The sequence below is a fragment of the Chinchilla lanigera genome, unplaced genomic scaffold (assembly GCF_000276665.1).
Source record: "Chinchilla lanigera isolate Chin_1 unplaced genomic scaffold, ChiLan1.0 scaffold00032, whole genome shotgun sequence".
Classification (NCBI taxonomy): Eukaryota; Metazoa; Chordata; class Mammalia; order Rodentia; family Chinchillidae; genus Chinchilla; species Chinchilla lanigera.
Window position 1 is genome coordinate 14766576 of NW_004955433.1, and position 15562 is coordinate 14782137.

Below are 15562 nucleotides of genomic sequence, written 5' to 3' on the forward strand. Positions count from 1 at the left end.
GGCGCGGGCGGGCGAGGGCTGGCAGGGCACCCTGGCGCGGGCGCCCAAGTTCGGCCTTGCAGCTAGGTTTCTGCAGTGCCGGGCGGGCCGGAAGGACGCTGGGTCCGCCTGGGGGGCTGCGGCACCCCAAGCCCCCTCCGCCCGCGCGCGCCGAGACTCGCCGCTTAGCTGACTCAGCTCCGACCCGGCCACGCGGGGGCGCTCCGCCTTCGCCCTGGCTGCGGGGTAAGGAAGGCTTGGCCGAGGGTGGCGCCCTGGGGGGCTGTTGTCAGGATCCTCGGGCCTCCCCTGAGAGGCCTGGAGGACGTCCGGAAGCCGCTGAAGGCGAGAAGTCGGGGTGGCTCCTGGCAATCATGCCCTGCCCAGCTCCCAACCCCACCCTGGCCCTGCCCCAGGGAGCTGTCCGAGGGCCACCTCCCAGCCCGGAAAGGGGTAGGCAGGGAGCGGAGAGGGGGAGTAAAGCTGGGCAGCTTCCCAGAAGTCGGAGTGTGTTTGCAAACTAGTTTTTGCGTAAAAGCTGTCTGGCACCTGTGTGTTTAAAAGCGTGGGGGAGGGAGAGGTCCTTTCTTCTTTCCTGCCCGGCAGAGATAGTTCCATGCTTGGTGGAAAATAAGGAGTCTTGCTGTCTTCCCCCAATGTCAGCCCCTCTGCTTCAGCAAGTTCTCCCTTTGGGTGAGGGGCTGCCTTAAAAGGGGGCTGGGATTTGCCAAGGTCATAGGTGCAACAGGAACCTGGCAGCAGTTAGAGGTTCGTCTTGCTGTCTGATCAGCCCCCTAAGTCTTTGGGGGAAGGGACAAAGGCAAGAGGTCTGGGAGAACTGTCCCAGCTGCCCTTTGTTACCTGCCCCAAGGATGGTGTAAGACGAGGTGTCACCAAGGCATGGAGGGCTCATTGTGCCCCTTGGGACAGCCACAGTTTCTGTGATTGGTGGCAAAATTGCCAGGCAGGGCCCCTACTGAGAAGTCCCCAGTTCAAGGCCAGGTGGCACCTGCCTGGTGGAGAACTCCCTGACCCTTACAGACACTACTGAGGCTGCTGAGTCAGGAGCAAATCGCTTCAGGAATCCAGTTCCCTTCCCCTTGGAGAATATGGCCTCAGAAAGGATGTGGCATGGGCTCTGAGGGAGCCAGGAGGCCAGGTCCCCCTGCCATCTTGGCAGGCAGCAGCTAAGGAGGGTGACCATCTGACTGCATCCTACCCCTGTCCAGGTGGGATGATGTGGGTCCTCTAGTGTGTGAGGACTGAGGGGGTCCGAGGTGCCTCCTGGCTCCCAGCCCTGTGTTCATACCTTCACTGCACCATCTGGCTTTGGCTCTTGTGGCCGGATGGAGGAGACTGCTGTTCTACATGAGTGGTAGGGAGCCCTTCGCTCCCCGTTCACCCACAGGGAGTGTGGCCCGCGTTGTAATCTGGCAGCTAGAGCTGCCTGGGGATGGTCCTACCACCTCCTATGGAAGACCTGGCTTTGAACACCCTCCTCTGGTTCATCACCTATAAAATGGGCTTATCTCCCAGGGCCTACCTGGAGGCTGAGCATAAACATAAAGGAGTGGTTTTATTGCAGCCCCTCTGCCCCAGGCTCAGTGGGCTGGGACTGTCCCAGGCTGGACACTGCCTGCTGAAGTGGGAGGGGCCACACACACAGATGTCTTCATGGAAAGAACCAAGGACAGTGGATGTAGATGATTGGGTTCCCCGCGCCTTTGCCACCTCCTGTCTTCATGCCTTGTCACCCCCCTTGGGTTTGGGGGTTTTTCCATCTATAAAGTGAGGCGAACTGTGACACAGTCCAGTTTACAGAGCTGCGAGGAGGCTGGGCCAAGTGCTGGGAGCCAGTGTTTTGCCGTGCGGGCAGCACTTTATGAAAGGCAAGCGTGGTGTTTCTGGTGTTGTTTCAAGGGACCCTCTCTTGCCCTGAAGAATTCCGTTAGATAAAAACCTGAGGGGCATACGTGAAGAAGGGGGCCATGGTGGAGCCTCAGTTTTTCTGTAGGTACTGTACAGTAGTGAGGAGAGTGCTCCGTGCCTTTATTCTCTTGCAGGCTAATTATATGTTTCTTAAAGGCAGTTGTGAGGATCAAATTAGATGACAAAGGGCTTGTGTGCCAGCATGGTTACTGCTACATGCTACCCACTTGGTAGCTGCTGTCATTATCGCCGTTCATGGTAATATTAGGAAGCCTGATGTGGGCAACTGCATTGAAGATCCCTTCTCGGATTTTCTCAGGCCAGCTTACTCCTTCCTCTGCCCTCCCTGGAGGGGGGAGCCATGGAATGGATCCCCACATAGGGGATTCTGGGCCGTTCCAGGGGTGAGGGGTGGTTTTATCCAGCCGAGGTGTGGAGAACACTTTGTGAGTGGTTTCCATCACCTCAGGATGACCTCACAGGGCTCCAAGAAAACAGAACAGAAAAAAAGAGCAGTGTGGAATTCTTCCCTCACTCCTGTCAGAAGAGGGAGCATCGTTGTCAAGCAAAGCGCCCTCCTGAGAAGCCCCCAGTCTAGGTCCAGCGTGCTGTCTGCCTGACGGAGGGCTCTCTCTCTCCCCTCCTCCGTCCCTTATAGACAGCATCAGGCCTGCTAAGTCAGGAGCAAGACACTCCAGGAATCTAGTCCTCCTCCCCTTGGAGAATATGACCTCAGAAAGGCCCCTTGGCAGGCTCTGGGAGCCTGGAGTTCAGGTCACCCTGCCATCTTGGCAGGCAGCAGCTGGAGAAGGTGGCAGTCCACTTATGTGCCAACACTACTTGGGAGGATCTGGGGTCTTCCAGTATCTAAGAACGAAGTTGGAGTCATAGGTACCTCCTGGCTCCCAGCCCCGTGTCATCTGTCCTCTCAGTCCCACCTGGCTTTGGCGCTTGTGCCAAGGATGAGAAAATTGCTGTCGCATGTCCTGGAGCATTTCTCCGCTTGCCCCATCCATACCTCTTCCTCTGGGATGTTGATGAGTGAGGATTTATCACTGTTCCACTGTTGAATCAGCTTGCTTTATTTTTCTCAGAGCATTTGCCATACTCACAAATCATCCTATTTGTTCATTTGCGCATCCGTTATTATCTGCCCCCTCACCAAAGGGTGTCAGCTCCACCAAAGGGCAAGAACAGAGCACTGCACTTAGAATAGTGCCTGCCACAGAATAGGTACCCCGTAAACGTTTGTGCGAGCACTGTCTTCCCCTCGTTGTCGCCTCCGCTGTTGGATGGTGAAGCCTGGGAGACTTATGGGCCTGCCCTCTTGGGTCCCCAGAGATCCCTGTCTCACTGTGCTGGGTGGCTGCGGACTCACTGACCAGCAGGAGAGCGTAAGGAAAGGTGTGTGTCCAGAGAAGATGGGATTCACCTTGCGCTGAGAAGTAGAGGAGTTGGTGGCTGGTGTTCTAAGTGGGACATCATCTACTGCCATTGCCTGCCTGGCCAGGGGACAAAGGTATGCTGGGGAGTCACCCATTTCCCATGTGAGCTGGGCTGCTTTTTTTTAAACCTCAGTTTCTTCATTTAGGAAATGGGCCTCCTAAAGCAGGAACTGTATTCACTGCCTGTGGTCATCCATTTGATTACTCAAGAAGTAGTTCCTGAGCAGCTTCTCTGGGTCTGAGACCACCAGATGCTGAGGGTATAGCTATGGCTGAGGCAGACTCAGCCACTGAGCAGGGAGCTTGGACTGGATGAGGGGGACAAAGACAGGTGAGCAAACTGACAAAAAGACAGGAACACTTCAGCAAATGGAAGTTGTCCTAGAGAGAATAAAGCAGGGTGCTGCGTCTCTGATGGGGCAGCGTGGTGGGGGCGGGGGATGCCTTTCAAGGAGGCAGAAACCTTGTTCATCGCCTGGAAGCCTGCAGGTGCAGCATTGGCCTCTTTGGGTCACATCAGCCCTACCTAATGCCCAGCAGGTGCTCGGGGAAGGTTTTAGAATAAGGAAGGGGAGGGGCAGGCAGAGATGACAGCACATGCAGAGACCCTGAGCTGGGCCGTACCTAGTTTATTCCAGAAATCTATCCTCCCCACAGCATGGCTCTCTCCCTTGATGGCCTTTGTCTTGCCAGGAGCTGAAGACATCTGGCCTGCCCGGTGTGCCTGGTTTCCACCTCTCCAAGATACAGGAGGGAGCATGCTCCACTCTCTCCTCTAACCCGCCCGATGGTTGGACCCTAATAATCTTTCAGAGTTGTGCCCCTGGGTCCCCTGCCTGGGAAGGTGAGGGGCACAGGGGTTTCTGGGAGCCCAGCATCCTGTATCCAAACCCTTGTTTGCCGCAGGCTGGCTGACTACCACACACTGGATGGTTAACAGAGCAGAAATCTATTTTCTCCCAGTTCTAGAGGCTACAAGTTTGAAAACCAGCTGTCAGTAGGATGGTACTCCCTCCGCAGCTCCGGGGAGGATCCTTCCTGGCCCCTTCCTGCCTCTGGTAGGCCTAGGCTGTCTTGGGCGAGTGGCAGCAAAGCTCAGCCTCCTTGTCCACACGACACCTTCCTGTCGGTCTGCACATTGCCTCTTCTGAGGACATCAGTCACGTGGGATTTAGGGCCACCCTGCTGCAAGATGATTTCATCTTGACTAATATATCTGCCACTACCCTATATCCCACTAAGTTCTCATTCTGAGGTCTTGGGGGTATCTTAGGGGGCACATACGGGAGTTACTTAACCCCGGTATCTCAGTTCTCCTGATCTGTAAAGTGGGGTGAAAATAGCAAGGGCCATCTCCTGGGGTTGCAGGGAGATGTAGGCCCTTTGAGCAGGGCCAGGTACAGAGAACCAACCAGGAAGTGCTGTGATTCCTATCTCCTTTGGGAGGACTTCCTAGCAGCCAGAACCAGGAGCTGAAAAGCAGACAGATGGGTGCTTGGCCAGAAGGACTTCCTTAGGTGGTGGATTCATGCCTAGGGTGTGGAGGCTGAGAACCCCACCACCACTGTCGGAGTGAGAAGGAGCTAGGGCGCGTCCTCAGTGTGGCAGGGTGTGGGCAGCAGCTGAGGGCCACTGCACTACAAGGAGCCATTAGCAAGAGGTGGTGAGGCCCCTCTGCAGAGGATGTGAGCAGGGTACTCAGCCACACAGGAGCCGCAGAGGGAGTCAAGCTTAGGGCAAGTCTGGGTATATCAACCCAGAGATTCTTGGTGGAGCTTGGGGCTAGAAGCCCAGAGCCACCCAGGGAGACTCTTGAGGCATTTGTACGTCCCCTGAGGCCAGAGGGAGGCTCACTTATGCTTTACTTCACAGACGCTCAGAGAGGAAGGCATGGGCCTGGGTTCGTTGGGAGAACTGGGAGCCTTCTGGTGCCTAGTTACCCTATGGCACCTACTTAGGGGGAGTGTCAGCACCACAGGGGACTCCTAGGGCTGTCCCCCAATCTCTGAGGCCCCTGAGGGCCTCCCTTTGAGTGAAGCCACCTTTGAATGACCTAGGCCATATGGTCATCAAGCCCTCAGCCCTCTGTTAGTTTGGTCCTCCTTCTGAGCCTGGCCAGACCCACTCCCAAGGTCCCCAAAGTGCTCAGAGTACTCACAGCCCCACCCATTCTTTCTTAGCCTCCAGGGAGGCAGGATAGGTATAGAGTGGAGGGAGGGTCCTGAGGGAGGGTGGCAGGAGCAGGACCGAGCCCAGCCTCTGAGTTCCCTGAGGGCAGGAGTGGCTCCCTCTGCACCTGCAGGGCCAGCCCCTGGAGTGTGTCAGGCTGGGAGCCTGGGGCCAGGTGCTCCTGTGCAAGAGCAGAGCTTGCTGATGAGGTGGGGTTACAGAGCATGGCTTCCCTCTGAGTGTGGCCTGGCAGAAGCTGGGCCCCAGGAGGGCATCAGGGCCGACCCCTGCTGCAGCCTCCTCGCCTCACTGTCTGCATCTATATTTATCCTCATAATGGCCTGGCTGCCTGGCAGAGTGTGGTGTCTTCAGAGCGCAGCAGCTGGTGCCATGGCTAAGGTGGAAAAGTGGTTTGTATGGTGATGCCACCCCCTGCATTGTCCGGACTGCCAGCCTCTTCTCTGGGGGCTTCGGACCACCTGGTAGGAGCGATGCAGCCCTGAGTACAGGGAGGGCCCCAGGGAGCAGGGGCATCTCGGGGCTGGACCACCTTTCCCCAGGATCCAGGATGCAGGATGCGGGATGCGGGGCACCGTGCTGGGGTCAGGGTGCTGGTGTGGCCAGAAGGTGTGGCCAGATAAACTATGCCTCCTTTCAGCCTGGAGATTCACAGAACTCATCATTCCAAACCTGGGAATTTTGTGAATCTCTAGTCCCAGGCTTCTATAATAATTCCCATACGCCACAGTTTCTTTTCTGTTCACCTTTGCCTTCTTCCTCGTGCTCAACAAACATTTGTCCAGCTCCATTTTGTGACTAGGTGTTGGGACAATAGGGATGAAAATGAGACTTGGTCTCCTCTCTGCCTCAAGTGACGGTGGCATTTCCTAAGCTGGTGCCTATAGTGTGGCAATATCAGAAGTGTCCTTCCTCAGGGACGTAGGAAGCAGGCAGGAGTTTGCAGCGCTCCTTGAATGGTTGGGTTTTTCCTTACACATTGTACTGAAGTGTAACACAGTAAACCATCCTTTCTACTCATACCACTGGATGCCTGGTCCCCAACCAACACGTCTGTGTTGATAGTGCCTGGGTCCAGGACCGCACGACCAGCATGAAAGCCTCCTGGGGTCCCCTCCTGGTCAGTCACACACTGCCACCTGACCCGCCCCTGTGCTCACTTTCAACAGCATAGATTTCCTTTGTCCGTGTTTGACTCCATATAAATGAAACCATGGGGGGTAACAACCACCTTTCCTCTTCCTGCATTCAGCATGTGGTGACCCCCGCAGTCCCATGTTGGTGTTTCGGGCACATTCTCCACCGTGTGTACAATCATCATTTATTTATTCCTTCTCCTGGTGCAGGGGTGGGGTGGTTCTAGTTTGGGATTATCAGGAGCACTGCTGCTATGGACATCCTTGTGTGTATCTTTTGCTGAACATACTCAGACATGTCTGTTGTCGTTGCTGGGCTATCCCAGGGGGTGCATTTATCCAGCTTTTGCAGGCACTGGTAAATGTTTCTCCTCAATGGCTGCACTGATTTCCACTCCCTCTGGCAACCTGTGAAATTTCGGGTTGCTCCACATCCTTGCCAATGTGTGCTTTGGGCAGCTTTTTAAATTTTTGGCTGTCCTGGCTGTCCTTTTTAAATTTTGGGGCAGGGTGAATTCTGGTACTGCATTTGGTTTTGCTGAGCTGAATTCGAAGAATAAAAGAGCTAAGTGAAGAAAGAGGAAAGGCATTCCAGGCTGATGGAACAGCACATGCAAAATTAAAGAGGTACAGAGAAGTATTGCAGGTATCCGGAGTAAGTGAACAACATCGCCAGACCCAGAGGTGTGAGGACCTTGGGAACTCATTAGCGAGTTCCGGATGTCACCCTGAGACAGGTACAGAGCCATGGAGAGGTTTTTCTCATTTTGTCCCATACCTACAGTGTGTCAGCATTTTCTAATTTTTATTGGATGAATAAGAAGACTAAAGTAGCCAGTAAACCCAGCTACTCGGGAGGCTGAGGCAGGAGGATCTCAAGTTTGAGGCCAGCTTGGCAACTTAGTGAGACCCTGTCTCAAAACCAAAAAAAAAAATATATATATATATAAAAAGGGCTGTGGATGTAGCTCAGTGCTCCCTGGGTTCAGTTCCCACCCTGGGGTGGGTGAGAAGGACTAAACAGATGCAGGAAGTCCAAGTGACTGATGCAGAGCTATATTGGTCTGCAATGCAAGTGCTTTCTGAGGTTGAGCAATAATGGCCTGTCAGCCAGAGGCCAGGACCACTGGGCAAGTCACTCACCTGCCAGAGCTCAGTCTGCCCATCTGAGAACGGGCCTTGTGGCAGTGCCTCTCTCAGGGCGGTGGGAAGGTGCAGAAGGCAGAGCCCACGAAGGGCTCAGCACAGCGCCTGGGCCACACCTTGAGAAGATGGGTCTTTCTCCATCAGCGTGGCTATGCCCGTCTTCTCCCTCTGCTCACCGCCAGGTGCGAGCGGCCCCTGTCACTTTGCCACACTTAAGGTGAGTCCACAGTCCTGTGCCAGTGCCCCTCATAGGCTTCTTGGCCAACCCTGGACCCTTATAACTGCTCTGACAGCCAGCAAGAGAGGGTCTCAGTTCCTGGGGGAAAAACTGAGGCCTACCAGGGAGCGGAGGTGGCTAATTCTATGTGCGAACTTGGCTAGGTTGTTTGATCAAATACCAGTGTGGATGTTGCTGTGAGGGTATTTTTAAGGTGCGATTAATATTTAAATCAGTAGACTTTCAGTAAAGCAGATTATCCTCTGTAATGCATGGGCCTCATCCAACCCATGGAAGGCCTTCAGCGCAGAGACTGAGGTCCCTCAAAGAAGGATTTGGGGCCTGCCCTACAGAGTTTGAACTTTCCAGCCTCCAGGATCCCATGAACCAATTCCTTAAAATAAATTTCTCTCAAAGCGAAACATGGTGATATGTGCCTGTAATCTCAACACTCAGGAGGCTGAGCCAGGAGGATAGAAAGTTCAAGACCAGCCTGGGGTACATAGTGAGGCCAAGGCCAGCCTGGACTACATGGCAAGATCCTGTCTTAAACGATACACTGTTTTTTAAAAACAACAACAAAAAATACACTATTGGTCTAGTTTGTCTGCAACTATATTAGGAACTATAATATATTAGGAACCCTAATATAGTTGCAGTGTGTCTTCCTGAGTCTTCTCAGTGGGAAATGGGGTGAAGGAGGTGATTTATATCTGGGTCCACTTAAGATACGGTCCAACCACTTGGAGGTTCTGTAAAATAAGCAGCTGGCTGGACTTGGGGAGAGGGAGTAGAGTGTGGGGTTGCGGTTGGGGTGAGGTGGTTAGCCAAGGGTTCTGGTTAACAGAGCGTTACCATCCATACCAGGGATTGGCAGGGTTTGTATGGAGACCAAGTATAACATCTGTTTAGGCCAAATTCAGGCAAACGAGAGCCATCCCTGGTGTACGGGCAGTCACTGGCTGGTCACACTGCGGTCTCAGTTCATTCTTGCCCCCAGTGTGGTGCTAGGGGAGCAGTCAGGGGCTTCCCTGAGAGCTTGTTTAAAACCCTAGCTGCCCACCCAACCCCTGATTTGTGAGCACTTAGCCCACGTTGGGGTGGCCTGGAGGGCTGGTTCAAATTCAGGTTGCTAGGCACCTTTGCTTTCCTGATGGAACAGGTGTGACAAGGTCCCAGGAGACACCATAGCCACCTGTGTGGCGGCTGCTTGCATTGGGGAGAGCCCTGAGTTGCTGCAGAAGACTGTGCTGTCAGAGATTAGACCCCCTGAGCAGGATTTGCTGGAGGCCCCAATGGTCCCAGACCCACAGTCCCTGAGAAATGGACACTACGTGGGGAGGTTATTCTATCCAGGTCTGTCATTTACTGCCTGACCCCATCTATCACTTTGGCTTCTGTGGCTATGTCCACCAGCAGAGAAGGTCAGCCACAAGTCATGGTTCTCAACCGGCTCTAGCCCTGTGCTGGCTTCATGTGAACCATGCCGCACTGCGTTTTTGGTCAGCTCCCTCTACTCCCCAGTGACCAGGAATCCCTGATAACAGCAAAAGCTACATACTGTTGTTCCGAATGCTCTCTCACGTGCTTAATCCTCATGACACCCAGGAAAGCGCTGTTATTGTCTCCATACTGTAGAGGGTGAAACCAAGACTTAGAGAAGTTAGATAACTTGCCTGAAGTCATACAGGTAAATGGCAGAGCCTGGGATTCAAACCACAGCGGTCTGAGTCCAAGTCCGTGCTCTTACTGCCGTGTGGCACTGACCAGAGGACCAGGCCCCTGTCCTGGTGACTGTGACCAGCAAGACTTTGTAGAGCTTTGCTTCCAGTAGTTGGCACTGAAAATAGACGACTTTCTTTCCATTTTCCAGGTATCAAATTGAACCTGCTTTTTCGGATGGCACCTGATGCCTCCAACTGGAAGTTCCACCAGGCCATCCCATGGTCGCTAGTGGTCCCCCCTTGTGTCCACCAGCTGGGAATCTCTGTGATGGGGCTGCTGCTTCCCTTTCATCCACGCTTCTCCCCACCTGGGTCTGCAGGTGTCCCTTAGCGGCCTGCCTCTCTTGGTGGCATCGCTACCTACTTCTAAGTTGGGGTCCCCCGGCCAGCTCAGTAGCTCTTCCCTGCGTTGCTGGGAGAGGACGGTATCACAGCAGCCTGGGCTCTGGGCCTGGGCACATCCTGCCCTTGCTCAGAAAAATCACTGCCCCTTTCTAGGCCTCAGGTTCTCCCAGTAAACTGAGCGCACCCCCCTGTTGCTGTCCTGTTAGAGCAGTTATGAGGGTCTAGAGTTTGCAAAGTGGCTTTGTGATCTCTCGAGTGCCGTGCATAGGGAGGTGGGGCTGTGTCTGCTGCAGGGGAAAGCCTGCCTGCTGGGGGCCCACATCCTGCGCACTCAGCACATGCATTAACACCCACTAGGTATCCATGTGGCTGTCATGCTGGAGAAACAGCACTGAGGCCTCTCTGCTATCTAGGAAGTACAGATGGCAAACTCAGGCACATAGACAAGTATGTAAAATGAAGGTACAAGGATTAATGACGAAGACAGCATGGAGCTGAGACAGATCACATTAGTTCAAGTGATCAGGAAAGGCCTCAGAGGCCTGACACAGAGGATGTGACAACTTGATGGGAAGAAAAGCATTTTGGGCAATGGGGACAGCAAGTGCAAAGGCCCTGAGGCAGGGGAGAGTTGGCATATTCAAAGAGCAGGGGTGAAGCAGTGCAGCCAGAGCAGAGGGAACCAAGGAAATGTGGCATAGATGGGGTCAGGTCAGACAGGCTCTTTGACCGGGGGAGGATTTGGGATATGTGTGACTTTAAAGGGAAAGGCATGGAGGTTTCAGGCAAAGCTATGGCAGATTTACATGGTTAAAGATGCTTTCTGGCCCTGGTGTGGGCGGACGAGTCGTACCGGGGAGACCGGTCATGGACTGGAGCATGGCTGGGCAGGGATGTGAGGGGCCCGCCAGCCTGCAGCAGGGGCAGCAGAGAGATGCTTGACGAAGCTTGGAGGTGGGATGGGCTGCGCCATGGGATGCGGAGGAGAAAGCAAGGGGAGTCAAGGACCGCGGGCTCCCAGATTTCTGGCTAAAGCCGTAACGCTCAGTCCAGAGTCACCGGATCCTGTCCTGGCCTATGGCAGGCTGCTTTGTTGGACCTGATGGAGGCTGAACCCTCTATGCCAGGGGTGGCAAACCTTTTAGAGCCTGAGTGCCCACACTGCAACTCGTAACCCACTTATTTATCACCAAGTGCCGCCACTGCCCTTCTGTGCGCTGTTGTCTCATGTTTTGCTGGCTACTGGGGCAGCGCTGGGGCAGCTTGGCTCGTGTGGTTACAGAGAGGGCTCTGTGTGCCCGCTGCAGCACACGTGCCATAGGTTCGCCGCCACTGCTCTTCGCTTTACTCATTGCTACAGCGCGGGAGTGCTCAAGGCCTGCTTGTTGAATGAATGCACCAACCTCTGACGGGGAAGTCTCAGGCCCTGTTAGCCTGTTTGTAAAGGGGACCGCTGGCTTGGTGTCTCCACCCTCCAAGCTCCTCCCAGGAGGTCTAATCCCCCAGAAGCCTGTGCCCACCTGTGCCACGAGTCAGGACCACCCCTCGAGCAGGCCCTGGCTCCCCATGCCCCCTTCTGCAGCCCGAACCCTCAAATTACCCATGGGCTGGAGCCAGCAGTGTCCCGAGCCTTCCGTCTTGCCCACATGCGCTTGCAGACCCAGCCTTCCCTTAATGACACCTTGCTGCCTCCTGCTGGGGCAGGAGGGGAGGGGGCCGGCCCAGCCTGAGCTGTGATTTCTTTTTCCATTGCGTCAGGCCTCAGGGTCCGGCCCGCCTGCCCGCTGCCCGGCTGGCACCTAGGGCCACTCTGACCCCTGCCTACCCCAAATTCAGACATCATGTGCTCCCCATTTCGGGCATCTAGAAGCTTCCTTCCAGAGGGTGAGTTGGAGGTGGGGGACATGCCCCATCGTAGAGGAGGAGTTCCTGCCCTACCTACCCATCCGTGTTTTACTGGGCCCAGCTGGGGCCTGGGAGCAGATCCAGATGGAGTTGTGGCGGGCCCCAGGTCCCAGGTCCCAGCCCAGCCCCACCTTCCCTGGGACCTGGAGATCCTAACCCTGCCCCCAGCCAGACGGGAGGGAGTAAGGGTGGGAGATGAGTGTGGGAACCAAGGCAAGGGGCTGGGGTTTGGACGGGGGGGGGGGGACTCAGATGGGCACAGGAGTGCTGACATAGGCATGTGCTTTGTGTTTGTCTGGGTGCTTGCGTCTGTGTGAGTGGTCACGCGTGTGTGTATGGACAGGCCAGGATGTGAGCGAGGCGTGTTACCTGGCCCTCCTCCTGGTAGGAACAGATGTGTCTGACTTGAAGCAGGGTCTGGTGCCCACGTGTCACCTGACCTGTCATGCGGGGGCCTGTGAAGTGGGGAGGAGGTGGGTGAGCTGGACTCCAGGCACCAGGCATGGTGGGAGATGCACACTGTGGACAGTGTGACCTTGGAGGAACTGGTGGCCCTGGGTGCTCTGGCCCTGGGTACTTGTTGAAGTGGGGGCATGTCCTTGGCTTCCCCAGCTGCAGCTGTGGTCCTGACCCTGCCCTCTCAGCCCAGCCTCCCCTGGCCTGGTGGATTCCCTGGCTGTCCCCATATGTCCAGCAATCTCCCCATCCTGGTGAGAAGGCCAAGCACCAACCTAGGAGTCTAGAGACCCAGTTCCTACACTGCCTCTGCTCTTTCCTGGCCATGTGACTTCAGACAGTAACTTGAGCACTGTGAAACTCAGTTTCTTCATCTGTAAAATGGGGGTGCTCATCTTGCCCCACATTCTGCACCCTGGGTGCAGCCATAAGCAGGCACTGCCGTCCATGCCTAAGGCACGGACATCCCCCGCCCCCTCGCGGGTTGAAGATCTGCCCTCCCTGCCCTGCGCGCACGCATGCACGCAGCTCACTCCCAGCTGCATACGGTGAGAGGGTGCAGTTCGCTGGCCTCTCCAGTGGAAACAGATTTTTACACGACAAGAATAAATCCTGCAGGCAAATTGCAGTGCTGTCCTGACGCTTTGGGCTTATGTGGTTGTAACGAGCTTCTGGGAACAGGCAGTGAGAGAGAGGAGGCTGAGGACTGGCTTTGTTACAGTCCAGATCTCCTTCCTACCAGGCAGGCCCTGGAGAGGACGCGTCTGGAGGTCAGAGGGGGTCTGCAGCTGTGCTGGAGGAGGCGGGTGTGGCCTGGTGGGGCGGGGCGGAGTGGCTGCAGGCTGGTGCCTATGGCCTGGTCCTTCGCGCCTGGGCAGCAGCAGCTGATGCCCAGATCTCCCCAGGGCCCGCGTGAGCTTTTCAAAGGGCAGATCAGGGCTGAGGATGTAGCTCAGGGCCGGGAATATAGCTGAGTGGTAGAGCCCTGCCTAACATGAACGAGCTGGCCCTGGATTCAATCCCCATCACAGAGTGAAACAAAAAGGCAAATCAGATCACGTCACTTCTCAGCCTCTGGGACCTTATCACTGTCAGACTAAAGTCCTCTCTGTATGAGGGCCTGCAGCACCCACAGGACCTGGCGGCTCACCTCGGGCCCTCAGTCCATTTCATCCAGATGGGCATGGGGGTTCTGTGAGCGCTGACACAGGGCAGTCTTCTCCCAGCATCCGCAGCCCTGGCACAGGTCGGTGTGGCTCCACAGGAAATGGACGAGCCCACTACCTCCTCTGGAAAATCACTATACCGCTTGCCCCGCAACCTGAGTGCGGATTACAGGCACTGTGCAGGGGTCGTGCTATCAGCGCTGTCAAGCTCAGGGACTTGGATTCTGTTCCCAGAGGGCGGCCCCTGCTCTCACCTGCTCCCCGGGAACCTGCAGGGTCAGTTAACCCACTCAACAGCGAGAGGACAAAATAGGAGTGAAGGAGCAGAGCCTGGCCCATGGGGACTTTGGGGCTTTGGGGGAATGGACTCATCCACCTAGGTGCCAGCCTGCGTTAAGGGCACGTGCAACAGTGGGAATAAGATCTGACCACAAGAGTCTCCAAAAACTGTTGTGATATTGCATGGACAGACAGGAAGTGGAGGCACAGAGTGTCAGGGAACTTTTCTACAGGGTCTGTGCCAGGTGGGACCAGAGCTCACCTCCACCTTAGAAATGGTTCCTTCCCCGCTGCTCCAAGTGAGCACCGTGTCCTCAAAGATGGGACTGCTTAACAGGAGCAAATGTCAGTAACCGGCTTTGACAGAAGGGTATGGAGGCCCATGGTGAGAGATTAGGGGAAGTCATGAATGACTGAAGCATCCATCACTCCAGAGTTGCAGGTGAGGACCAACTCAGGAGGATTTGAGTGATATGAAGGGTTTGTCTATTCATTTGCTTATATACTCACCCTTCTGTCATTCACCAAGTGTACCTTGAATATTTCTTGTACTGCAACCATGGTGCTTGGGTTAGAGATACAGGATAAACATGATAGGCAGTGACCAAGTTCCAAATTTGAATAAATTCCTAGAAGCGGGCTCCCTAGTGGCCAAAGCAAAAGGGAAACCTGAGCCTGCGTCCTCTACACTGTAGCCACAAGAAGACAACATTGTCACTGCTCAGGAGAAGCCCGCTTCTTCGGTTCTTCCTGGCACGCCGAGTGTCTGAGATGCCTGTGTGCACCGTGACCTGTGTGTATCTCAGGGCTAAAGACCAATCTAAGCCGGAAAGAGCTTCAAGGACAAACTAAACACCGCCCCCTGATGCCTCTGTTGTGCGTTTTCCCGAATTCTCCTTTGTCCAAGCCTTTGCCTCACTGCCCCTCCCCTTTCATCTCTCTACCCCTTCCTGAAGGTCAGGTCGGGATGTGCCCGTGTCAGGCCACAGAGTGGTCTGTCCCCTGCTGACCCTCGCTCCCCCTCCCCTAGACTGCCAGGAGCTGCTGCTCCCACCGCCGACCCCCATGGCCTACACGCCCGGTGGGGGTGCCCCGGTGGCGGGCGCGGGCCCCATGGGCTCCCAGTACTGCGTGTGCAAGGTGGAGCTGTCTGTGAGCGGCCAGAACCTGCTGGACCGGGATGTCACCTCCAAGTCCGACCCTTTCTGTGTCCTGTTCACGGAGAGTAACGGCAGGTGGATGGAGGTGAGGCCCCTGTCTGCAGTGGGGCGGGGTGGCTCAGTCGCTGGGGTGGGGGTTCCCATGGGTCCAGTGAACTGCTAGGGCCAGGGCCTCGGAAGTAGCTGGAATGTGGGCTGGTGGCAGGGAAGTTGCAGAGAATGTTTATTCTTTTTTTTTTTTTTTTTAATTTTATTGGTACATTTTATTTTATTATTATTATTTTTTTGGTTCCGGGAATTGCACTCAGGACCTTGCACCTGCCAAGCAAGGTGCTGTGCCGCTGAGCTATATCCCCGGCCTGAGAATGTTTATTCTTAAAAGTAAAATTTTAAGTATATTTAAAATATTGCTTAGGGCTGGGGATTTAGCTCAGCAGCACAGCGCCTGTCTGGCAAGCTTGCGGTCGTGAGTTCGATTCTCAGTACCG

The 15562-nt window shown here is 55.2% G+C and overlaps 1 protein-coding gene across 1 annotated transcript in view; it reads left to right on the forward strand.

Annotated features, from left to right (window-relative positions):
* Cpne2 (copine II) overlaps window positions 1-15562 on the forward strand; it is a gene marked incomplete in the record, with an annotated part of 42670 nt that overhangs the window by 329 nt on the left and 26779 nt on the right. Inside the window, 2 exon segments of the mRNA XM_005388373.2 lie at window positions 3248-3427; window positions 14945-15159. Coding sequence (XP_005388430.1) covers window positions 14980-15159 — 180 coding nt within the window.